This window comes from Chionomys nivalis, chromosome 24 (genome assembly GCF_950005125.1).
Source record: "Chionomys nivalis chromosome 24, mChiNiv1.1, whole genome shotgun sequence".
Taxonomy (NCBI): Eukaryota; Metazoa; Chordata; class Mammalia; order Rodentia; family Cricetidae; genus Chionomys; species Chionomys nivalis.
The window spans coordinates 44,740,494-44,766,925 of record NC_080109.1 but is presented as its reverse complement, the minus strand read 5'-3'; the positions used below and the strand labels follow the sequence as shown (position 1 = coordinate 44,766,925).

At 40.3% G+C, this 26,432-nt stretch overlaps 1 protein-coding gene across 1 annotated transcript in view; it reads left to right on the top strand.

Moving 5' to 3' along the window:
* Spata16 (spermatogenesis associated 16) overlaps window positions 1-26,432 on the top strand; it is a 253,869-nt gene that overhangs the window by 91,562 nt on the left and 135,875 nt on the right. Inside the window, exon 3 of the mRNA XM_057757290.1 lies at window positions 9,550-9,639. Within this exon, the coding sequence (XP_057613273.1) occupies window positions 9,550-9,639 (90 nt within the window). The remainder of the gene's footprint in view (window positions 1-9,549; window positions 9,640-26,432) is intronic.

Genomic DNA, 26,432 nt, shown 5'->3' with positions numbered 1-26,432 from the left:
CATATGGTTGCCACAGGACCCACCATCCTCCTTCCAGGTGTTTCCTGAGAGAAATGAAACTTAAAGCCATTTTATTCATACTGAAAACCAACAGAAACTCATCAGTTGCTAAACGAGCAAAGTGACTCTGAGATGCACGAATAATTTAAAAGAGCAAAATGGAAGTCCAAACTTTGTGATGCAGCCGTGGGTGCAAAAGCATTACAGCGAAGATGCTGTGCAAACAGAACAAGGCTCCCTGCTGTAACAGAGCTCCATGGGGGAGTGCTTAGGATGGATGAGGCCCTGGCTCCACACCCCAGCATTGAAGAAAAAAATATCTACTACATGGTTCCATTTTTATAAAATTCTGCAGAAAGCTGAGTAAAGGTACTTAAAGTTTATCAAGAGAGAAAAGCTATAAGCAAGCAGAATGAAATAAGCTCATCATTCTTGGGAATGAAAGCTAAAGTCAGGGGATAGACAATTGAGAGCTAGAAAGAAAACACATTTTTGGTATAGCAAGAATAAGAAAAAAACAAATTCAAAAATGACAAAACTTGATTGGTAAATCAGTTATCTCTCTTTTTTCTTGATCCATGTCTGTCAATTTAACCAATTACAAACGGGAAAGCATCCGGATGGGGAATGTATCTGTACTGAAATGATGACTTTTTTCTTTGCCACTCTTCCCTACATGATGCGCTATCACAGCTGTTTACATAGCAACGACATTTCAGTGTGCATTACAAGTAATCTAGATGATTAAAGGTGATGGAAAGACATGCATGCATTGCATGCAGATCCTACAGCATCTTACACAAGGCATTTGAGCACCAGAGATTTTGGAATCTGCAGGGGGCCCTGGCACCAATGGCCCGTGGATAACAACAGGTGATTTTATGAAAGAAAAATTGAGCAAATTGAAAACCCAGACAGCAAAATTAATAACTGTGACTAAAATGAGTTTAAGGAGAAGAACAAAACTTAAACCCATGACAGCACAACTTTAATATAACATTTTATTTAAAAATAAAACAGTGTAACTTCCTTAATCTTTAGCTTCAATATCCTGCTTGTTTTTAAGATGTTTGTGAATCATCATTAATTCTTTACTACAAAAGGTGAAATAACAGAGCGCTGTCACTCCTCTCAAACTTACACACAATGATAAATATCAGTGATACACCGACGGGGCCCTAGACCATCTCCTTCAGATATTTCCCTTATGAAAAGAATTCAGTCTACACAAAAGGACAAAGAAATTAGACGTGTTTTGCTTTGGAAATCAGTAACTTATTCTTGCAGATAATATAGAATTGAATTGATATTGTTGATATTATGTAAGAAGAATACAAAATAAGTTCATATATAAGCAGTGAGAATAAGAAGTGCCTAAGAATATAATAAAAAAAAAGATTTGGTTCTTACATCTGTTATATGTAGCATTTCTCAAATTTGAGTGCGCATTCAGATCTTCTGTGGTGCTTACCTGTGAGACCTGGTAAATGCAGGTTTCAAAGGTTTTGCACCTGATAGGTAGGAATCAAGGTCTCGGGTTCTAATGACTACTTAAGTGCTGCTGTAGACCATTCTCTGGACTGGAAGGTATAGATGCAAAACATGCTCTATACATGTGTTCTTGTATGTAACCTCAAAACATGAGAACTGACAAGGAATTAGTGAAACTATTTGTCAAAGGTTGGCCTCTGCCCAGTCCCAATGGCTCCATCCACAATACCTCACATACCTAAGACTCGGGGATCACTGCAGAGGAGGGGTGGGAAGACTAAGGATCAGGGAGGTTGGTGTGAGGCTGTGCCTCCTACTAATGTCAGGATCTACACCCATAAAGTCTCACCAACATGACTTCACAAAGATGAGCTGACACCAATTGACACACCAAGGATGACACCTATAGGCATGCCAAAGTGAACAGCAGAAAAGACCCTGACGCCTCAACCCTACACAAAGAATGCAGGTAACTGAGGAATGCTAACAGCTGGAGAAACAGTCCTCTTCCTGGGAGAGCACACCAGTTTGTTAGCCAGCACCAGTGATCTGCTCTGAAAACATATATACAGGTGACATTATGCAGACTGAGCCAGCTACATTTAGGAAATGTATGTATACACATATGTATTTACACAGGTGCATGTAACAACAGTTAATAATAACAGAGGCCATGGATTTGAAAGAGAGCAAGGAAAGTATATGGAGAACTTTGGATAAAGCAAAAGGAAGGGAGAAATGATATAATTTTTACTAAATTAACAATAAGAGAAAAAATTTTAAAGTTTGTGCGATATTCCAATCCATCCTTAAAAGCATGAAAGGGTGAAGTGCTACTGAGACCAATAAAATTGTTTAAGGAAGAAAAACACCACATTTTGAAACAAGAATACATACCAAAGTTTTGCTCCATAGTAATGAAAATTAGCAAATCACCTTTTGGTTTGATGTTTCTAGCTTGTGTTCATGTATGTATTTGTTCTGAGATGTGTCTCTCTACACAGACCAGCATAGCCCTCAACTTGCATTCTTCTGCCTTCCAGCAGTCCCTGGCTCAATGTTTCTTCAGTTTAAAGGAGACGAAGACTGTAAGCTTCATCAGAAAAAAATAAGTTCATCATATTAGCTAACACATTTCTTCACAAAGCAGACAATAGCAGGCTTTTTCCCTTCCAAGAGGATTTATTTCAGACTCAATGATTCTTAGTACAGTTTCCGTCACGTGAAAGACTGACCACATCAAGCATGGAGACGTCATGTCCCACCGTTGATGGAGGTGGTTTTTGTATTTTATCTGTTGCTTTTATTGGTTAACTAATAAAGAAAACTGCCTTAGCCCATTTGATAGGCCAAACCTTAGGTGGGTGGAGTAAACAGAAGAGAATGTTGGGAGAAAGAAGCCGAGTGAGGAGTCGCCATGTAAAAATAAAGTTAATGGTTAAAAAAAAAAGGGTAAAGTCTTTAAAGAGACAGAGTACAGATAGTTATAGATTAAAAAAAATAAAGAAAAATAAGCCACGTAAAAATGGAAAATTCACAGAGAGTCTGGATTCTTTGTATTATTGTGTTTTCTTTAAAATTTTTGACTGTGAAGGAGCTAAGTACAGAGAGACATTTCATTATATGGGCTGCCAAGCTAAACCAGAATGGATATAAGGGTATTATGACTTCAAAATTTGGGTCTAAGGATATGATGCTTTGGAAAAGGTCTTCTTTTGTTTTCACAGAGGATAAGACTCTATGGATTGCGTCTATCCCAATATGGTATGATAGACCACGCCCTCCTGAAAGGTTGCTGTAAACACCTTCAGAAAATTACTTCACTCAACTGCCAACTGAGATGAACCTGGCACACAGGTTACACCATAAAAGATCTGAATAACAGCGCCCCCATTCAGCAGAAAGCAGTTTGGAGAGAAAAACTGCGCCCATGTTCCCAAATATTGTTTATAAATGTTCTTTTACATTTAAAGGGGGATATGATATAGATATGAATAATTTACATTGGTATAGATTTTAAGGTCAATTTTGTTATATGTATATGTATTTCTGATCTTGATTAAGGTATTGTGATTGTGTAGTTCATTTAAAAATGTAATATATAATTAGGAAATATAGGTTGCTAATGGATAATCATCAATAATAGTCAAGCTTGTAGTCATGTTAGTTAGATTTTCTAGATATATAGAGATATATTTCAGTTAGAATGGCATTCTTCATATCTTTCAAAGACTACAGAGCATGGCATTTAATGTTTTAATAACTTAGGACTTTTCGTGACAATGAGACACGTCTGCTCCTGGCAGCACCAATCTACTTCAAGAGGAAGATGGGCATCGAAGAGGCTCCTTAAGGAGTTTGATAGCCATTGGGGCAAGAAACTGCTCTTGCCTGGACTGTTGCATAAACTGGACACAGAGAACCCACAGAGAGAGGACTGCTAAACTTGCCTAAAGGTGAGATGGTCTTTCGGGGTTCCTGATTCATGAAAGAGTCTGCGAGACATTCTGCAGGACACAGCAAAAAGTGACTGAACTGTCTTTGAAATTTCCTGCTTGATAAAAATGTCTGCTGGATACTATGGGCCTGTAGGCTGAAGATGGATGACACAACGGTACAGAGGAACTTTGAGTGACTGTCCAGGCAGCGAGATGTCTCTTTCATTTCTAAAATTTTGGATCTCTTGTTTACTTAGGTAATATTATATCCTTCTAGAGTCTTTGATGGAGTTAAAAAATGGATAGATAGTTATAGTTTTCCTTAGTTATGATAAGAGATAAAATAGATATAAATATTGTAACTGTAATTCTTACTTGATAACTGTTTTGCTATATGTAATCTTACTATGTTAAAATGAAAACCTTTCTTTTTTGTTTAAACAGAAAAAGGGGAAATGATGGAGGTGGTTCTTGTATTTTATCTGTTGCTTTCATTGGTTAACTAATAAAGAAAACTGCCTTAGCCCATTTGATAGGCCAAACCTTAGGTGGGTGGAGTAAACAGAAGAGAATGCTGGGAGAAAGAAGCCGAGTGAGGAGTCGCCATGATTCTCCCACTCCAGACAGACGCAGGTTAAGATCTTTCCTGGTAAGCCAGCTCGTGGTACTACACAGAATATTAGAAATGGGTTAGATCAATATGTAAGAGCTAGCCAATAAGAGGCCGGAACTAATGGGCCAGGCAGTGTTTAAAAGAATACAGTTTCCGTGTAATTATTTCGGGGCATAAGCTAGCCATGTGGGCGGCCGGGTGCCGGGGACGCAGCCCCGCCGCTCTTATTACAACACACCGTGATGTAGGTGTGCCTGTGACCTCAACATCTAGCACTGAATAAGGACAAACTCTTTGCCTGATGAATCAGGAAGCTAAGGACAGGTCTGAAACAGTCTTCCCCTCAGACATCACTGTCTCAGAAGAACTTAACAGATCAAGGGGCCTGCCCGTTCATCTAATTATGTGGATTTAATACAGAGGTAATGTGGGATTCCTCTCTGTATACTGTTAATGTGTATTATTGACATTGGTTAATAAAGATGCTGCTTTTGTCCAATGGCTTGCCAGAATATAGCCAGGCTGGGAAAGACATGCAGAGAGAGTGGCAGAGTCAGAGATAAGCCGTGTAGCCACTGCAGGACACAGACGCCAAACAGCACTTTACCAGTAGGCCACAACCACACGGAAATACAGATTAATAGAAACGGGTCCATTTAACATATAAGAGTTAGCCAGAAATGTGCCTAAGCTATTGGCCAACCAGTGTTGTAATTACTACAGTTTCTGTGTGATTATTTCACGTCTGGGCAGCTGGGAAAGGAACAAGCAGTCTCCAACTACACAGAGGTAAATGTTAAGGCATCCACAAACAGAAATCATAAAAGCACAAGGCTACCAAGGTTACAAATTACTTTTAAAAAATAAGCTTCTACCTCACATAATCCATTATTTTACACAATCCTGTGCCCTTAACATGAGCCTGTCAACCAAGCAAGCAGCCAGAACCTGCTGCTCACACCAATTCCATTCTCCTCTCAGAAACTCAGACTTCCTATAATTCCCTCTGACAGGACGCAGGCTTCTTCCCAGAAGCCCTATCAGCATACCTAAATGAGAGTCACTTCCTCTGTGCTGAAGACCAGACTAATCAGCGCAGAGGCCTCCTTCTGATTACAATCACAGTTCCCTCGCTCCAGCCCCGGGGAGACTGTCCGTTTTGGTCATAGTCAGCCCTGCTGACTCTCCAAATAGAGTCAAATGAGAAATGATCAGTCGTGTTAAGAGGACAAATCATCATTCGCCCAGCGAGCTGCACACAACCGAGAATAGATCTTTAAAAGGACATGTCATTTGGAGACGCAGCAACAAATTAATGGAAGTGTGGAAACTACAGCTTCACAACCAGCGCTAACATTTGCCTGCCAGACAGCTAACAGGAACACACAGTGAAAGCTGCAATTACGACGAGAGGGTCAAAAATAATGGGTGGCCAGATGTGACCTCTCTTCTGACGGTTCTAAACGCCCCTTTGTGGTTCCACCCAAACGGGGGAGACTGGTTCTGGGTCTGCTTCAAGAGCCACTTTTTCAAGTGGGGAATCACATGGTTCAGGAAGGGTGAGGTTGTAGTCAAAATAACATAGCCCAGACTAGCAATAGACCCACATCTGATCCCATATTGCCTCCGGAACACAGAAGGTTCATAACCACACATGATTTCTAAAAATCAGAATAGTTTCCATGCTGCCTCCTCTGTGTGGTCTCTGCCCACCCACACCATTAACCATTCTTAATGTCCCCTGTCTCTCTTCCCTCATCCTATCTCACTTTCCCTTACTCCTACTACTCCTTACAGCCCTCCGTCCTTCAACCTAACCCCCCCTTTTTTTTCTGGAAAAGCAGAAACAGGAAACCGCACTCTAGGCTAGCAGCACACACTCATTAAACAATGTGCCCACCACACCTGAAGAAGAATGCTACCCATGTGTAGATGGAAGAATGTGATATAGATATGAATAATTTACATTGGTATGGATTTTAAGGTCAATTTTGTTTTATGTATATGTATTTCTGATATTGATTAAGATATTGTGATTGTATAGTTCATTTAAAAATGTAATGTATAATTAGGAAATATAGGTTGCTAATGAATAATCATCAATAACAGTAAAGCTTGTAGTCATATTAGTTAGATTTTCTAGATATATAGAGATATATTTCAGTTAGATAGACATTCTGCATATCTTTCAAAGACTACAGAACATGGCATTTAATGTTTTAATAACTTAGAGTTTTTCATGACAATGAGACACATCTGCTCCTGGCAGCACCAGCTACTTCAAGAGGAAGATGGGCATTGAAGAGGCTCCTTATGGAGTTCGTTAGCCATTTGGGCAAGAAACTGCTCTTGCCTGGACTGTTGCATAAACTGGACACAAAGAACCCACAGAGAGGGGACTGCTGAACTTGCCTAAAGGCGAGATGGTCTTTCAAGGTTCCTGACTCATAAAAGAGTCTACGAGACATTCTGCAGGACACAGCAGAAAGTGACTGAACTGTCTTTGAATTTTCATGCTTCATGGAAATGTCTGCTGGATACTATGGGCTGAAGGCCGAAGATGGGTGCCCCAATGGTCGAAAAATCTTTGGGTGACTGTACAGGTAGCGAGATGTCTCTGTCATTTCTAGAGTTTGGAAGTTGCTTATTTCTTGTTTACTTAGGTAGTATTATATCCTTTTGGAGTCTTTGATGGAGCTGAAGAATAGATAGTTATACTTTTCCTTAGTTATGATAAAAGATAAAGTAGGTATAAATATTGTAACTGTAATTCTTGCTTCATAACTGTTTTGTTATATGTAATTTTACTATGTTAAAGTTAGCCTTCCTTTTTGTTTAAACAGAAAAAGGGGAAATGATGTAGGAGTGTCTTCTATCTGTTGCTTTCATTAGTTAATTAATAAAGAAAACTGCTTGACCTGATAGGTCAGAACATAGGTAGGCGGGGAAGACAGAACAGAATGCTGGGAGGAAAAAGGCAGTGGGTCAGTCGCCATGATTCTCCGACTCAAGACAGACGTGGGCTAGAATCTTTCCCAGTAAGCCACCACCTCGTGGTGCTACACAGATTATTAGAAATGGGTTAAGCAAGATATGAGAATTAGCCAATAAGAGACTGAAACTAATGGGCCAGGCAGTGTTTAAAAGAATACAGTTTCTGTGTAATTATTTCGGGTAAAGCTAGCTGGGTGGCAGGATGCTGCCTGCAGCTCCTTCTACAGGAATGGAAGAGTTAGAACTCAGAAGAAAAGCTCTGGTTGGAGTCCAAGACCACGTCCCCAGACAGAACTGTGTTGCTGGACATTGGGCTTGCATTTGTGGATTACTTTCAGAAAGTAGAATAGGAAACATGCTTTATAGACTCGCTGCTATCTGAACTGGATGAGCGCTAGCAGTTGGTGTCTATTAGTAGCTTTACCTTCAATCAAGCGAAGCCCTGTGATAATTCTTAAGTATCCTGCAATTCACTGAGATCTCACCAATATAAATGTTCCCTACTCTTTGGGAAACAAACATTCATTTTCAGAAATTGTTCCTCGTGGAGTACAGCCCATCCTCACTAACTGGGACCCTCTGATTAAGAAGCCATTGCAGAGGAGGCAATAAGGTATACAACACAGAGCTGGGGCTATTTGTAGACTAGAGTTTCTTTAACCTCTGTTTTCCATTTGTGTTTCAAGTGGAACAGATTGAATCACCTTGTCCTATGTAACAACAATCGTCCTGGAGCGCATGGAGGGGAGTTACATCTCTTTGGCCCTTTTAGAAGCAATGTTTCCGGGAGTGAAAATATTTTAATCTGTAAGTTTCTCAACTTCAAGTTTGTGATTCAGCTGAAAAGAATCTCATGGATTCTCTAAAGTTGGTCATCTCTGTTTACATGCATTTTTAAGGAGTGGTTTATAGATTTAGTATTTCTCGAAATGAAAATCAACAGTTTACTTCAAAAATGACCCAGTTCCAAGTAACCCCATCAGCCTATGGACACTCTTAGAATGTTCTATAGTAAAACTTGTTGGCTCTATAGCATCTAAATCCCCATGTCTCCAAGTGCAGCAGAAGCTGCCTCTGAGACTGGCACTAACAGAGGACTCCCTTATCAACGATGGCTAAGAACTGCTTCTGAACAGACCCCGGTTCTGTCAGATTCCTCTAGTGTCACCTAGCCTAAGAACTCTGAAGGAAGCAAGAAAGAGGAATTCCTGTCAGTTTATCTCTGGAAGAAGAAGCCAGGGAGACCTGTCCATCTGAATTTTGTCTGAAATGCTAAAACTCTCAGACAGCACAACAAAGCCAGCAGCTCAAGAGACTGGGCGTTTACAGTGAGCTGAGCCTTGTAATTGCTCTGAAGAGGAAAAAGAAGGGCAAGCTGAGAAAGCCCTCACCTGAGAAGGGGAGGCCGAGACCAGCCTCCTCGGCAGATATATACACAGCCACCCCCATGCCACCACACCTTCCACAAAGCCTAACTCTCCAACTAAATGTGTCTGCCCCTCTCCCAGTTACAGCCCCTTTTATCAAAAATTCAACCATTTACAATCTCTCCCTTCTTTAAAGAAGCCACCCCAGAGTACATGGTGTGAAACTGCTTAGGGAAACGTAGTAAGGAGGCCAGAGGCAGGAGATGTAAGGGCAAGTGCAGTGTACATATATACAAGACGGCATCATAGAGGACCTGCGATTGTTGGCTGGTATACTGACACACACAAATCGAGTAGCACCATGTTGTATACACAGCATAAGTTAGGTTTGCATTCCTTACCATTACCAGACTTACAAAAACAAATTCAGTACTGCCAAGTAGCTTCTATGATGCAAACATAATCTGTTTTCCAATCATGCTGGCTTGTTTGTCTTCCCTGACAAATCACAAGGGACCTCATCTCGTTCATTAGCATGCTTTAAGATGATAGAGAAAATTGAATACATGTGATTACATTCCTATATACTTCTGGTAATTGTCCTTTAAGGATTAATGCCATTTGTATTTCTTTGATCTCTTTACAGGAGTATTGTTTTAAACCCAGCCTATTTCCGAAACCATCTTCGTCAGGCAGCCGTGTTTAGATGTCTGGAGAGATACTCAGAAGCCGCACGGTATTTTTGTTATAATTTTGTGAAGATTTATTTAAAGTTAAATTAATTTTACCCTCAGATTCTGGTAATAACATAAGAGAACATTCCATTTCTCTCATGGAATATGATTTTACTCGAATTATTGTCTTATAAATGTCAAGCCAACAATTATTGAGTATCTTTTTCTTTAATTAAAGCTATTCCATGTTCATAGCTCTTAGCAAAATTCAAACTTTCCAGCCATGAGGTCATTAATGATGATGGGAAAACTTCCATAGATATTAGAAATGAACTTGACCTCTTAGTCTCGAGAATGCTTTGATTGTAATGACACAGTTTTGTGACTCAAACTGTGGAGATGAAGTCCGATTGGGAGGACAGGACCCCTGTAGCCCAGAGGGCCACCTCTGAAGAAACAGCATCTGTTGGGTAGCACAGGCTTTCGGGGTGTCCAGATTGTTATCTCTTGGATGAAAGGGAGCTGAGTAAATCAATGGCTAATGTTCTCATTCCCAGAATCCAAGGTCCCAGAATCTGGCAAAGGATGCCAGATTCTCACAGCAGCTGCACGCCCACTCCGAAGTCCTTCCTACTTGGCAGAGGCAAGGCTGCTTTTCTTCCAGAGTCAGATTCCCCATGCTGATTCTTTCTCTTTGATTGGTCAGTTTCCTCAAGGACTTTCCCTCTTTCCTAAAGTACAGAAACCCACTGTCCTGGAAACACATATGACTGTTTCCAGGAACTCAGTGGGGAAAAAAAATATGTCTAGCTTCTAGAATTCCTCCATGCACACCTCCTAAGAACAAATCTTTATTAATAAGGATGAGGTGCCTAGTCTTTGGGTGATTATTGTCTCTAGAACATTTGTATATAAATCTTTTTTTGAGACTGAATGAAATGCTTTCTATCAGGGTTAGAATCCACTTTACAGTATAGAAACAGCCCTTTTAGCCGGGTGGTGGCACACACCTTTAATCCCAGCACTTGGGAGGCAGAGGCAGGCGGATCTCTGTGAGTTTGAGGCCAGGCTGGTCTACAAGAGCTAGTTCCAGGACAGGAACCAAAAGCTATGGAGAAACAACCCTGTCTCAAAAAAAAAAAAAAAAGAAAGAAAGAAAAAGAAAGAAAGAAAGAAAGAAAGAAAGAGCCCTTTCTCACTCTCTTGTGCTCCTGAGCTTATAGAGACCTTCTTCCAAGTTTTTATTTTCTTCATTGAGATGTCCCTGAGGCTTGCTTTCACTTGTGAGAGAGATAAAAATTAAGAAATAATCAAAAGAATACTTTGGGCTAGAAAAGGGAGTTTGAGGGACTGGGAACATGATTTAATTTGTAAAGATCTTATCATACAAATATGGAGACCTGAGGTTGGAATCTCAGCACCCATGTGAAAATCTGAATGTGGAAGATTCAGTGCACAAATTCCAGAGGCAGAGATTGAAGAGACTAGGATGTCTCTGGAGCCCCTGGCCAGCCTGCCTTGCTGTGTTGGTCAATTCTGGGTTCAGTAAAAAATACCCCTGATCTTAGAAACTAAGGCAGAGAATGATTGAGGACACCCAGAGTTGACCTCCGATGCCTACACAGAGACATACAGATGTGCACACACAAAAATAAATATACCACACACATACACACACACTATGTAGCTTATTAAAGTTTGTTAGATCAATACAAAAGAATCTAATACCAAGTTTCAACATAATATCACCCTATAAAAGCTGGCTTACTAATGTGTTGTGAATCCATAGAAAACTAGCTAAATCTTGATGCTCAGATTGTAACATGTACAAAACCCACAAGGGGTATTCTTGTGCTAACTCAAAAAAACAGGTGATTATTCAGGAATTTAGAGGGAGGCAGCAGTTAAACAACTGGAAATTGGAAGTTTGGGGAAACTCTATATGTTAGAAGTCAAGAAATGCACAGATCTAGGTAGGTTTGCTTGTTTGTTTGTTAAGTTGGTTGATTGGTTGGTTGGCTGGTTGGTTGGTTGGTTGGTTGGTTGGTTGGTTGGTTGGTTGGTTGGTTGGCTTGTTGGCTAGTTGGTTGGTTTATTGTTCATAGAAGAGGGAGGTGACAGCAAATCATCGACTCTATGTATCAAACCTAACTGACGCAAGCCTCACTGTGCATGAAAGGCTGAAGTTCCACATATAAGAACACGCAGGTTTATCTTTCTGAGACTGGCTTATTTTGTTTACCATGATAGTCTGAGGTTCCATGACTCTTTTTAAAATGTCATAATTTCATTCTTCTTCAAGACTAAATAAAATTCCACTGACATACATCCCACATTTTCCCACCCATTCCTCTAGGCTGGCTCAAAATTTTGGCTACTATGGATAGTGCAGCAATAAACATGATTGTGTAGTATCTCTGTTATGTGCCTATCTTTCAGCTATACACCCAAGAGGAGCACAGCTGGATGAGACAGTTATTCTATTTACAGTTTTGAAGGACCCTCCATTCAGGTTTCCAGAATGTGTGCACGAGCTACACCCTGACCTGAAATCTATAAAAATGCCCCTTTCTCTACATTCTCCACAGAATTTGTTGCTGACTTTGATGAAAGCCATCCTAACTGGGTGGGTTAGGTAGAATCTCAGTATAGTTGCAATTCCCATTTTCCTGGCATTTACAGGTGGGCATTGAATTACTTTCCAAAACTGGCCATTTGTATTTCTTCCTTTTTGAACTATCCATTTAATTCATTCCGTCATTTGTTTATTTAATGGCTTGGGTTTGAAGTATTTAATTTTGGGGGTTATTTGTAGATTCTAGATATTAACATATGTCTAATATGTAGTTGGAAAATTTTTTCTCCCATTCTGTGTTTGATTTTTCCCTCTGCTGATTATTTTCTTTTTACTGTTAAGAAGATTTTTAACTCCGTTTGTCAGTTCCTCATGTTAGTTCCTGTGCTATGAGAGTCCTTTTCAGAAAGCTTTGGACTGTGTGGATAATGTGAAGGGTTTTCCCTTGTATTACCTGTATCATTTTCAAAGTTTCAAATCCTGTATTAAGATATTTAATACATTTGAAATTCATTTTCACAAAGACTTTCATTTTTTTACATTGGAAATCAGGCTTTCCCAGAACCATTTTTCCAATGTGCATTTTGACTCACTACTCAAATATTCCATGGCTGTATCTGTGTGAGCATCTATGGGTCTTCTATTCTAATCTGATTTCCATGTTTGTTACTATAGCCCTGCAGTATGATTTGAGATCAGATATTGTAATCCCTCTAATATTACTCTTTCTGCTTAAGATTGTTCTGACTGTTCAAGGGTTATCATGCTTCCAAATGAATTTTATGATTTCTTTCCTAGAACTAGAACTAAGGAAAACAATCTCATTGAAAATTTGAAGGGAGTTACCTTTAATCTGTTGGGGTTTTTTTCTAATATAGCCATTTTCACAATATTAATTCTGTCTGCCATGAGCATGGGAAGTTCTTTGGTCTTCTAGTTTCTTCTTCAATATTTTCAGTATCTTAAAGTTTTTATTTCAAAAGTCTTCTACTCCTTAGGTTAGGATTATTTTTGTGTTGTTATCTTTCCCTAGGCTGTTTTTGGGAGTCTTTTGATTGGCTCTTCTAGGTTTTTTAAGCTATTGTAAACAAATTTCTTTATCCTTATTTCTCAACAAGTTTATTATTGGTGTATAGGAAAACTACTGATTTTTGAAATTTAATTTTGTATCTAAACTACTTTATCAAAAGTATTTATGAGGTGTGAAAGTTCTCTGGTGGAATCTTTCCTGTCTGAAGTTTAGCATCATACCTCTGAAAACAAGACAGTTAGATTTCTTTCTTTCCTGTTTGTAAAACTTTCATTTTTGTGTCTTATCTTGCTGCTCTAGCTAAATATTGTAGGAATATGTTGACCTCCTCTTAGGGTTGATGTTAGAAAAAGTGTTTTCAGGGTTTTCTCCTACTTAGTATAATGTTGCCTCTGGCTTTTCATGGACCTCCTTTAGTTTGTTGAAATAGTGTTTTGATTGGTGTTGAAGTTCATCAAATGCTTTTTCTAGACCTATTAAGATTATATTGTGATTTCCACCCTTGGATCCATTTCTATGATTATTGAATTTAATAAATTGCATAATTTGATTCATCCTTTTGTCATGAGTCTATGTTACCATAAAAGATGAGTTTTATGCCTTTTTGAATTTGGTTTGTAAAAATCTTATTACATCTTACAACTATATTCATTGGGGAAATTGATTAACAGCTTTCTTTTAGTATCTATCTTTTTTCAGTTCTGATTTCAAGGTATTGCTAATGTTACAGGCTGTCTCTGGTAGTAGTCTTTCTGCTTTATGGAACAGCTTGGAGAGTGTTATCATTGGACTTTATTTAAAGGTTAGACAGACTTTGGCAGGGATTTCATCTGCTCAAAGGCATTTTCTTCATTGCTGCTGCTTGAATGGTTTGCTGTTGTGGGTCTGTCTACATTGTTTGGTTTCCTTGATTTAATGTGTGAGCAATATGTGTGTAGGGATTTCTTCAGTTTTTCTATACTTTCCAGTTTTTAATACAGATTTTTAACAATATTCCCTAATCATCCTATGAATTCAGATAAACTATTATCGCTAGAGATAACAAACAGTCCTTTTTATCTCTGTTTTTACTAATCTGGGTCTTCTCTGATTCTAACACCCTTTTACCATAAGAGCTCCCTGAAACATTAGGAATAGAATGAACCTAACTCAGCACAATGCATGTTGCTTGTGGTGACCTACAGTCAACATTATACTAAGAAGGAAGAAGTTTATATCATTTGTACTAGAGACCTGGGTATCCACTTCTTCACAATTATCCAGTATTGTGCTTGAAGTCTTAGATATTGCAACAAAACAAAAGAAGAAATAAAAGTGATATAAACCGAGGGGGGGACATAAAAGTTTCTTTTTTACAAATGGCATGATTCTATACCGAAGAGTCCTTAGAGATTTAGTCAGAAAACTCTTATATCTTCAGCAAAGTAATAGTATATAAAATCAATATACAAAAACCAGCATCCTTCATGTATACCAATAACAAACATACTGTAAAAGAAATCAAGGAGATAATCCCATCTACAATTGCTTCAAAAAATAAATAAATATTTGGAATAAATTTAACCAAAGAAGCAGAAGTTCCCCCTAAAGAGAACTTGAAGTCAGGAAGGAATAGAAAATGTAGAGGTGGTGTGTAACATGAGGGCCTGCTTGTTGGGGTTTCTGTCCTGCCACAAGGTCCCACAGACATTTTGTCCTAAAAAAATTACACAGAGGTCTACATAAGTTATAAACTGATGGGCCCATTAGCTCAGGCTTCTTATCAACTCTTATAAATTATGTAGCCCATTATTAGCCCATTATTCTTATCTGTGTTAGCCACATGGCTCAGTACCCTTTTCAGCAGGGTAGGTGGCATCCTGCTTCTTCGGTGTCTGGATAGGATTGTGGAAAAAACTTCCTTCTTCCCAGAATACTCCTGTTCTCATTACCCCACCTCTACTTCCTGTCTGGTTGTCCCGCCTATACTTCCTGCCTGGCTACTGGCCAATCAGTGTTTATTTAAAACATAATTGACAGAATACAGAATTGTCCCACACCAGTGGTGATGCTCATAGACTGTAGGGATTAATGTTGTGGAAGTAGCTCCATTCCAAAAGCAAGGTTGATCCAGAACAATTCTGTCTACACTGCAATGCTGCTCTCCAAAGCAACGGAAGTCTTAAAAGTCATATGGAATCACTGGCGGTCCCAGAGAGTTAAAACAATGCTGATCAGATTGATGATAATGAAGATGATGATAAAGATGATGACAATGATGATGACGCAGGAGTTATCATCATACCTGATTTCAGTTTACACTGCAGAATCATAACAACAACAACAACAACAACAACAACAAAACCAGCCTGGTGCTAGCAAAAAACAGACACATAGACTAGTAAAATAGAACAGAAGAGCCAGGAAGTCCACATACCTTCAGTCATCTGATTTTTGGGAAAGATGATAAAATACATATTGAAAAGCAAGCTTTTCAACAAATAGCACTGGAGAACTGGGGTATCCACATGGAGAAAAACAAAACTAGATCTATGCTGCCCACCCTATATTAAAAAAAATCAGTTCTTAATGGACCAGAGACCTCATTGTAACACCCTGATACTCTGAACTCTTAGAGGAGAAAGTGAGGACAACACACTAAGACATGAGCGGGAACTTCAAATGCTGGTCAGTGGCAAAAACCATCAATACCTGATAAATGGGACTCATAAAACTGTGGTTTCTTCAGAGCTAAGGTTACAGGTAATCCAAGGAAAAGAGATCAGAAAATATTTGCTGGCTGTGCATATGACAGAGGAATAGTGTCTAGACTACACAAATATACAACAAGAAATTAACCAAATCAATAGATGAACTAATTGATGATCAGATAGTCCAACAAAAATAAAATACAAATAGCAAAAAAGATTGGTAAAATATTTAATCTTGTAAGCCATCAGAGAAATGCAGATTGAAGCTATATTGAAGCTCCATCTGTCTCTTCAAAATGTCAGAAAGCAAGCTCCAAAGGTGGTGAGGGTGGGAATAAAGGGAACTGGTGTGTACACCAGGGAGAGTTTGCACAAGTCCAGCCACTGTAGACGTCAGTAGGGTGCTTTCTCATAAAGAGCCAAAATTGCCCCAGCTATTCCACTGCTGGGTACTTAACCAGAAGAAGCCAAGCCACCAAGACACAAAAATCCATGTAGTTCACCATTCACAAGAACTAAGTTATAAAGCCCATTGAGGTGTGGAACAACACAGAATGAATAAAGAAAACATGCATACATACACAGTGGAATTTTTAAGCCGTAAAAAAACTTATATAATTTGCATGGAAATAGATGCACTGAAAATAAGCAAAGTAAGCCAACCTCAAATAGGCAAATACTGTATCTGTTCCCTCCTCTGTGATTCCTATATTTTATATGGATACCAGACACCATGTGCATATATATTACATACATGTAGAAACAAAAATATTGTGGGGAACAATAAGGACCCTGTGGAGAGAAGCAGAAAAGCAGAGGTAGAGAGTATATGGGCTTGAAAAGAATATGCTAAATATACATACATGTTTGAAAATGTTTTCCATGACATAGCACCGTGTAAAATGAATATACACAATGAAAAACTTTTCAACTATGTTATAATTTTAAAAGAATGCAAGAAAAAATATAAGAACAGCTTTTCTGGGGTCTTCAGAAATTTGAGATTGGCAGTTGTGTTCGCGGGGGAGGGGCTAATCACGCTTGTGCACTCTCACGTTGCTGTGGTTTACGCTGGTGTTGAGCCCTAGCAGGCATATGTCTCCTGACCACCAGCGCTGCCTTTGCTTTAGGATCTTCCTCTTCTGCATACCCGAGGCCTCTGCTGGACACACTTAGCTTTGCAGACTGTGGGACGGGCAAATGCTCCGTCCTTTAGATACATGGTCCAGTAGCTAGTATCCTAGTTGAGGGTGGCTCCTATGTGCATTCGGAATGTGAGAAGCAACACCACTGAGGTACAGGCAGAAGATCACCTGCGTATGAGTCACTTCACTGGAGGGATGCAGTTTAAATGTCAAATAAATGTTCAGAGTCATGGGCAGAGCACAGATGAGGACAGGTGGCTCAGATGTCAGTTTACCCCTGGCCTCAGATGCAAGGTTTTCACAGTTCAGGGTTATTGCCAGTTGAAGAGATCTGCTCCCCACTGCTGAGGGACTGAGGACAGGGCTCCTGTGCCCATGCGTTCCGCTCCTGAGCTGACCTAGTGTCTCGGCATGGACACTTCTTGTCATGTCAGTCTGCCCCCCTCCTTCTGCACCACAGCACCCCAGGTTTTCTGTTCATCTTGCAACTGTGGCATATTAAGGACCCCTAACTTGTGGGAATCCCCTACTCCCAGACTCCGGGTAATTTTAAACAGGGGTACTCAGATGAAGGCCAAATGACAACTTTCAGGGGTAGTTCTCTCCTTCCACCATGTGACAGATGTCGGGTGGTCAGGATTGGCAGCAAGTGCCTCTGCATGCTGAGCCTCCTCACTGGCCCTTCAGCGCTCTTATTTAATTTCATATACTGTGTGCTATATTATGAAAAACTAGACTGACAGATAGGTGATCCCAAACTATCTTATCCTTGTCCACTTAAAAGTAACGTCCCTTCCCAAGCACTAAATTTCAGAGTAATTTTATATTGCAGTGCCTTTGGAGATAAAATGTGACAAATAGATAAAATGACATAAAACTATGCCAGTTGTTGCTCTACTCGGCTTTTTCTCCCTCTTGGCCACGTCTCAGCTTTGACCTCTACCCTTTGCCCTCTGAGCTTCTGTTACTGGGTTTGCTCCTGCTCCACCATCTCGGGGCACTGCCTTCATCCTCTGCACCCTGCGGCGTCTGTGCCAATGACACGTGGAAGCTTCACGTTGGAAGCTTTGTAGCTAATGCAGCAGTGCTGGAGTCCTGAAAGCGGAACCACAGGAATCTTCCTAAGCGGGCAGGATCACGAAGGCGACCACACGCGACTAGACAGACACTGTTATCGTAGCCATAGGTTCGTTATTGAGGCAGGGTGCTCCTAATAACGATGAATTTGCTCTGCTTCCCTCAACCATCGCATCTGAGAATTATGAGCTTTCTTGCCCTTAAGCCTTCCACAAGCAGGCTGTTGACATCTGCCTGCTCAGCCTCTGGACCGTAAGAAATAAACCTCGGTTCTTCGCATAATGTATTCCCTAGTCACTCTGCTGAACAGAACGAAATAGACCAAGTCACTGAACATACACTGTTACATGTTTCAGACCTCTGGCTTCTGCTTAAGGGTTCCTCCCTCCCTTGCCAGTATTTGCCCTACAGAAATTAGCATCATTCCCCATGTAAGCTTCGTCTGCTTTTCTCAAAAAAAAAAAAAAAAAAAGATGATTAGTGATTCCAGCTGTTTTTCTTTTCTTTGTTTTGACACAGGGTTAGACATAATTTAAGGTACTTGAATGTTTTAGAAATCTGTTGTGTAGATGAGTGCACAACAATCACTTCAAAAGGCAAATACATTAACAGAGCGTTTTAGGAATAAATGCTCAGCTGGCCTAAAGTATGACACAATAGCATATCAGTTTTTCAGTGCAGCACTTGATTCTGTGCCTGGCCTAACCATGGGCATCAAGAGACCTCAGCCTCATTTTGGGTGGGCTGAGCGATAGCGCCTGTGACTTTACAGTAACTTCAGGGCATGTTCATTCGCGGCTTCCTTCGTGGACAAGCTGGGCAATCGAGGTTCACAGGGGCAGGAGCCGGCAGGTTTCATGAGAAACGCAGGAACATGGGGTATTTGCTGTCTTGCTCCTGCTCCTCCTGTTTCTTCTTGTTCTTTCGTTCGAGGTTGATCCTGCTGGAAGTAATGTCTATATAAATCAGCGTCTGCCAAGGAGGGATCCAAAAATAAATTGAAGTGTTGAGGAACGGAGAGATATGAAACAGTAAATGGAGAAAAGCAGTCACTCAGGAGCCGGATCACAACAGCAAGCAGGGGGGAGCTCTGTCAGCTTCCTTGGTGTCACGGAACTCTGTGATTTTAAATGAGATTATTATGTGTCTTGCAAAGGAGAATATTCTGACAGGAAGACTCCAGACAAGTGACTCTGAAGAGAAGAGAGCAGTGTGGGGAGTTTATTGGAACCCAGTTGACTCAATTAGAAGCGTAAAACCCATTCATTCTCCATGCAAGGTGTTAAAAATGCATCAGGGTTTTTAAGGTAAATCAGTTCTTTCGTATGCAGAGAAGTCGGTTAAATAAAGACTCTGCGCTCATTTTTACCCCTAAACCTCTTCCTTTACTGGGACCACTCTGATGCTGACAGAGCAGCTGTGTGGTCTGGCATTCATCACAGAAAAATGCCTATCTGGGGCCACGTGTCGGGAGGTGACTGTAATAATTCATTCATTTGTTAACTGACTTTCCCACGTGTAGGTATCACAAACCTATGAAAATCCTCACTTACATGATGCCAAAATGGTGTTCATGGTGTTTGACTTCTAAGCTAACATTAGTAGGGACAAAGCTTGTGGCAGGTCGTAGCCTAACTCAAACGTCTCTCTTCTCAGTCACAAGCCGTGACAGCATCCCATGCACACGGGAGGTGTAGTGGGCACAGTTTCAGAGGGATGCATCAAGCTTAAGACAGTCAAGTCTCCAGTTCATAGCCAATGCTCTGTCTTAAGGACTTACACAGAATTAGGGACTTGGAGAGAGGGCTCAACGGACAAGAACACTTGCTGTCGGTGCGGAACACCCGAGTTCAGTTCCCAGGACCCATGTCAAGTGTCTCAGGACCAACTGTAGCTCCCTTTACCTCCCACGGGCACTCATGCGCACAAAACCACACACAGAGACACATAATTAAAACTAAATATTTGAAAACTAAAGCAAAATAACAGAATTGTGATTATCTAACAATATAATAAAATATTAACTTTAAACCAGCAGATAGCTAAAGAAAAACAAGATGACTTCAGAGTTGGACTTTTCGGATATGTTCCAAATTATAAGTAAATTACTATAGAAAGTCTTAATCTTTTCTATAATAATATTTTTCAGAATGTCATTAAGAGTCATTTTTTGCTACTTTTTTTTTCCAGAACAGTAATATTTGGTTTTACCCTAGGTCCCTGACTACCTAGTCTCAGATTCTCGGCAACACAAGTAATGTCAGCTATGCGTTCCATTTCATGAAACATGCCTTAAGTCAAATCCCTGGTGCATGAACTGGCTTTTTGGAGCCCATTCCCTATGATGGGATACCATGTTCAGTCTTGATATGGTGGTGGGGGGTGGCCCTGCCTCAACTTGACATGCCAGGCTTTGTTAATTTCCCCCATGGGAGGCCTTACTCTTTCTGAGGAGTGGATAAGGGTGGGGTGGGGAGGAGGGAGGGAGGGAAAGAGAACTGTGGTTGTTATGTAAAATGAATTTAAAAATTAAAAAAAAGAATCAGCTAAAAAAAATCAGATATTGGTTGATTACTCCCACATCTTTGTGATACTCTTTGTCCATTATTATATCTTGAAGGCAGGGTACCAGGGTAAGACTGAAGGGTTTGTAGTTCAGTTGGTATTACACTTAAAAATATTTTTGAAAACCCTGGCTAATGATATGGTCATTGATAAATTTATCAGAGAAAAGCAAACACTCCAGACTAATGTTTCCAGTGATAATAATCATAATGACAAGCTATGAATTTGTGTTGTCTTTAACTATTACTAAAATAATTTATAAATACATAGTCACAGACTGAAACAGTACCTGGAAATATTTGTCTCTACAATAACTGAGTTCACAGAAAAAAATTCCTGAGGTAAATTTTGTTAAAGTGGGAGCGGCGGGGCTGTGACCCGGCACCCGGCCACACACATGGCTTTACCCGAAATAATTACACAGAAACTGTATTCTTTTGAACACTGCCTGGCCCATTAGTTCCAGCCTCTTATTGGCTAGCTCCAACCCATTTGATCTAACCCATTTCTAATATTCTATGTAGCACCACGAGCTGGCTTACCAGGAAAGATCTTAACCTGCGTCTGTCTGGAGTGGGAGAATCATGGTGACTCCCTGACTCGGCTTCTTTCTCCCAGCATTCTGTTCTGTTTACTCCACCCACCTAAGGGTTGGCCTATCAAATGGGCCTAAGCAGTTTCTTTATTAATTAACCAATGAAAGCAACAGATTAGAAAGAAATCACTCCCACATCAAAATTTACCCTTGCATTTTAAAATAATAATAGTAGTAGTTGTTGCTGTTGTAACAATAATAATGGCTTTAAGAATATTGTTGGGGATAGGAAGATGACTTAGTCTGGAAAGTGTCCACTGTGTAAGAATTAAAACCTGAGTTTGGATTCCAAGAACCCACATAAAGAGCCAGACATAGGGCTGGCGAGATGGCTAAAGCCAGACTTAGGGCTGGCCAGATGGTTCAGCGGGCAAAGTTGCTTTCAGGTTAACCTAGGCTCAATCCCAGGAGCCCACATGGTGAAAGAGAACCAACTTCTAAAACTGTCCTCTAACCTCCACATGCATGTACGTTTTCCCTCCCTCCCTCCCTCCATCTCTCTCTTCCTTTCTCCCTCCCCCTCCCTCCCTGCTCTTCTTCCCTCTCTCTCTCCCTCCCTCTCTCTCTCTCACACATACACACAGACACACACAGAGACACACAAACACGTGCGCGCATGCACGCAGACACACACACTACATAAATTAACGGAATCTTTAAAAAGCCAGCCCCAGCATGTATCTTGACCAAGCCTCAGGGGCACAGAGACATGTAGACCTCTCGAGCTCACTGGCCAGCCAGCCTACCAAAAGCAGAGAACTCCAAGTTCAGTGACGGACTCTGCCAACAAAAAATAGGTGGATAATGAGTAATAGGAAGACAGTTAACATCAGCCTTTGACCTCAGACCTTAAACACTTGCACACACATGCATGGTGCATGGGTGAAGGTAATGAAGAGAGAACAGGTTATTTTAACTGTAAAGAACTGATGGCTTCTTACTGTTTTCTCCTTAAATCAGATGTCTACATGAGTCCACATTTTCTGCAGAAATGGACTGTAGAGACTCAACTAATTAAAGAAATGTTTAACCAAAAGGGAATGAGGCTGAAGGCTGAGAGCTGTATGGCGTTTTCTGAAGGTTGTCAAATACATTAGGGTTCGATCTGTAGGTGTAAAAGTATTTCAGAGAGAACTAAACCTTCTTACTTTGTCTGTAGCCTGGAGATCATAACCACATCTATGAATCAGATAATTATGAGAATTGAGTGAGACAGTTTATATCAAGCATTTAACACAGTACTTTAGCCCGTCATGATATACTCTCAACCTAAAATGAGGTATTATCATTGTTTTTGTTGTTATGAAAAATTAGAGATCTTGGGGGTTGGAGAGATGGCTCAACCATTAAGGACACTGACTGCTCTTCCAAAGGACCTAGGTTCAAATCTCAGCACCCACATTGCAACTTACAACTGTCTGTAACTCCAGTTCTAGGGTACCCTAACCCTCACACAGACATACATGTAAGCAAAACACCAATGAACATAAAATAAAAGTAACCTATTTAAAAAAAAAAAAAGAGGAAAAAATCAGAGATCTTGGGCTATAGAGATGGCTCTGCTGTTAAGAGTACTGGCTGCTCTTCCAGAAGACCGGGGTTTACTTCCCAGCACCCATGTGTGACTCCAGTTGCAGGGGATCTGCCCTCCTCTCACCTCCGTGGGCACTAGGTATGTACCTTATGCACAGACACGTGTACAGTGCAAATACCAACGCACAACATATAGAAAATAAATAGTTATAATTAAGAACTCTTTGAAGACCAATGAAGCTGTCTCACAAGAAACGATGGTGTTGGACAGATGGCTCAGTGATTGAGGACACTGCTGCTCTTACAAAGGACCAGATTTTGGTTCTTACATATATCTGTAAGTCCAACTTCAGAGCATCTAATACCCTTGTCTGGACACTATGGGCACACACACACACACGAGTAAAATTAAATAGTTTTAAAAGGATGCGTTTCTAGATAGTAACACCAGCGTGTGAGCAATCACTGGGCTGGTCTGCACTTGACTATTAAATCCATTCTCCTGCTCAGGATCAGTGCCTACAGGAGTCTATTCTTGCACAGAGATTGAGAGGGCAGGTGACTGCTGGATTAAAAAATTGGCAAGGCAAACTTTTTCTATTGCCAGATTTTGTGTGTGTGAACGTATCGAGAATTTTATCATCCTGTGTCATTTGAAGTGATACCTCATGTATTTCTGCTGTCGTTAGAATATGGACCCTCCTGAACTGGACACATGGACTTCCAAGGGATTAGAGAATTCAGGTCAGCTGGTTATGGCTCCAACTCCTCGTCTTCATTTTACATGATTTCAGTCAAAACACAAAGACACCTTAACCAAAGCGTAGGTTGGAAATCCTAGCAACATACAGTCTGGGGCACCAAATGATGCTCCCACCCCAGATTTTAATACTGGCATCAGATCATCAAACTATTATGCACATAAATTAACCTTGATTCCACTAATTATGAAGATTGCTTATAAAACAAAGGCTCTGCCTCTAGATGCAAGTGCTCGGAAATGATCCACCCTGGAGAATTGTAGTGGAGGCAGGGAGAAGCGTGCCCCACTCCCAGAACTAGAAATGACCTTGGGCAAGGAAGTTAATCTCTTTAACTTTCAGCTTTCTCAACAGTAAAAGAGAAATAAGTCTACTATGCTCCACTAGCTAGGGCTATCGCTCGACCGTTAAAGTGCTGACCACACATGCATGAAGACCTACGTTCAGATCCCCAGCACCCACGGAAGATCCAGATGTGGCAACACATGTGTGGTCACAGCTCTGGGGACACAGAGACAGAACAATCCCTGGACTTGCTAACATGAATTAGGAATTAGTAAACTTTAGGCTCAGCAAAAGACTTGTCTCAAAAAGAAAGATATAAAGCGGTCCATAAGGAAGACACCTGACATCGATCTCTGCCGTCCACACCCACGGGCACACACGTGTGTGCACACACAAACACATATGCACACAAACAAAAACACTATGTTACAAAATAATCCTGGGAAATAAATGAAATAACAAACCAAACAAATGGTATCTGGCCCACAGCTTGCCTATAGCCAAGACTTCTGCTGTTATTATTATGTTAAGATTTAAAGACAAATGTCTGAGCCCTGATACATGGCACTAAATTCTGTGGCTACCCCAAGTTTATGTGAGCCCCCACAGCCCTCATCCATGACCCTCTGCTCTGCCAGACTTGATGCCCATTTCCTTGTGTGCATCATCTTCTTTCCTAGTAATGGCAAAGAAATCAGATTCTAAACTTGGCAGGTGAGAAATGCAGGAAGAGCTTGGAGAACGTGTCAAACCCCGCTGCTGATCATGGGTAAGTCTGAAATTGGGCTTAATTGTTTGTCACTGGCAGAGTCCTGCACCCATATATGCAGCTCATGCCCTCACACAGTGCAGTCCCCTTGTTCTCATTTTCATTTTATTAATTACTGATGAATATTTTTAACTATTTTATTCCATATTTTAGTACAGCTACCACTTGATCATATTTCTTCTATGAAATGCCCACTTTTATATTTATCTTTGGTACAATGTTTATTAGGTTATTTGTCTTTTATCATTGAATCGAATTCTGGATAGCTAATAATTTATAGAAACATTTATTGTAGCCAACTTGTGGTTGATAAAGGCTTTCTTCGTTGTGTCTTTTGTTAAGGATGAGTCTAATGCTCTGACACTGTGGGGATCGAATTTGATCAACTTCCTTCTTCTTTTACTGCCTGAATCCTAAGATATCCTCCAGTACCTGTCCTATGTAGTTCTGCTGCTGTGGTAAACACTGTGCCCAAAAGCAGCTTGAAAGGAAAGAGATTATTTCAGCTATAGCCTATAGCCCATCATAGAAGGAAGTCAGAAAAGGAACCAGGCAGTATTCTGGGGGCAGGACCTGAAGCTGAGGTCATAGAGAGGAGCTGCTTACTGGTTTGTGCCACACGGCTTGTTCAGCCTGCTTTCTTCACAACCCAAGATCACCTTCCCAGAGATGGCACAGTAAACTGGGACCTCCCACATCAATTTCCAGTCAGGAAAATGCCCCACAGACTTATCTGCAAGCCAGAAAGATAGAGACAATTCCTTAACTGTGGTTCCCACTTCCCATAAAGTTCTAGCTTGAGTCAAATTGACAAAAAAAGAAAAAGAAAAGAAAAAAGAAAGAAGAAAAGACAGAAAGGGAGAGAGGAGGGAGAGAGGGAAGGAAGGAAGGAAGGAAGAAAGAAAGAAAGAAAGAAAGAAAGAAAGAAAGAAAGAAAGAAAGAAAGAAAGAAAGAAAGAAAAGACGGATTCCTAACAAGCACATATCCCATGCTAAATATGAGGACCTGAGCTGGATCCCTAGGTCCCACATAGTGGAAATAAAAAACCAACTTCGGAAAGAGCTCCTCTGGCGTCTAAACACGTTCTAATAGTGCATGCGCCCATACATGAGCAGATAAATGTTTTAAGAAAATGAGATCAACATCTATGCTGACTATGAAAGTTTTAAAGTTTTCCCTTTGCCTTTGAAGGTTTGACTATATAATATAATTGATTTTCATGCATGATGTGACATATGAAACGCTGTGCTTTCGCCTTGTCAGAGAACTGGTTACCTTGGCACAGTCTTACTGAGTTCTTTTACTATTCATCTTCAAAATTAGCTGTGTCAGTGTCAGTTTTCTGTATATGAACACATTGATTTCTGGTATCTATTTGGCTCATATGCTTATTTGTCTTTACACTGCGCCGACCTCAGTATCCAATATACAACAGTATAATAATTATAAAAACAGGTTTTATAATCTTGGTATCTGGTAAAACAAAACAATCTTCCCAACTGATTTTTTGCAAGAATGGCTTGTCCATTTTGATCTTTTGCTCTTCCATGTTTGCTGTAGAAACTATTAGGACTGCAAACTAGGCTGCTGACAGCTTTGTCTAGAGATTCTCAAACAAGACTCAATGCGTGTTTCCAGGATCTGAGGCCAGTGCTAGGATTAACTGCAACAGTCTCTTTGAAACTTCCTCCTAATACTCCCACTCAGCCTGTTACTTGCAAAGGAAACATTTGTGTGGATGATGTCCATGATCTTCACTCTGTTCAGGCTCTAGACTTTACCCCACTTTCCCTATTTTTATGCTGTATTGAAAGAGTTACTAAACCTCT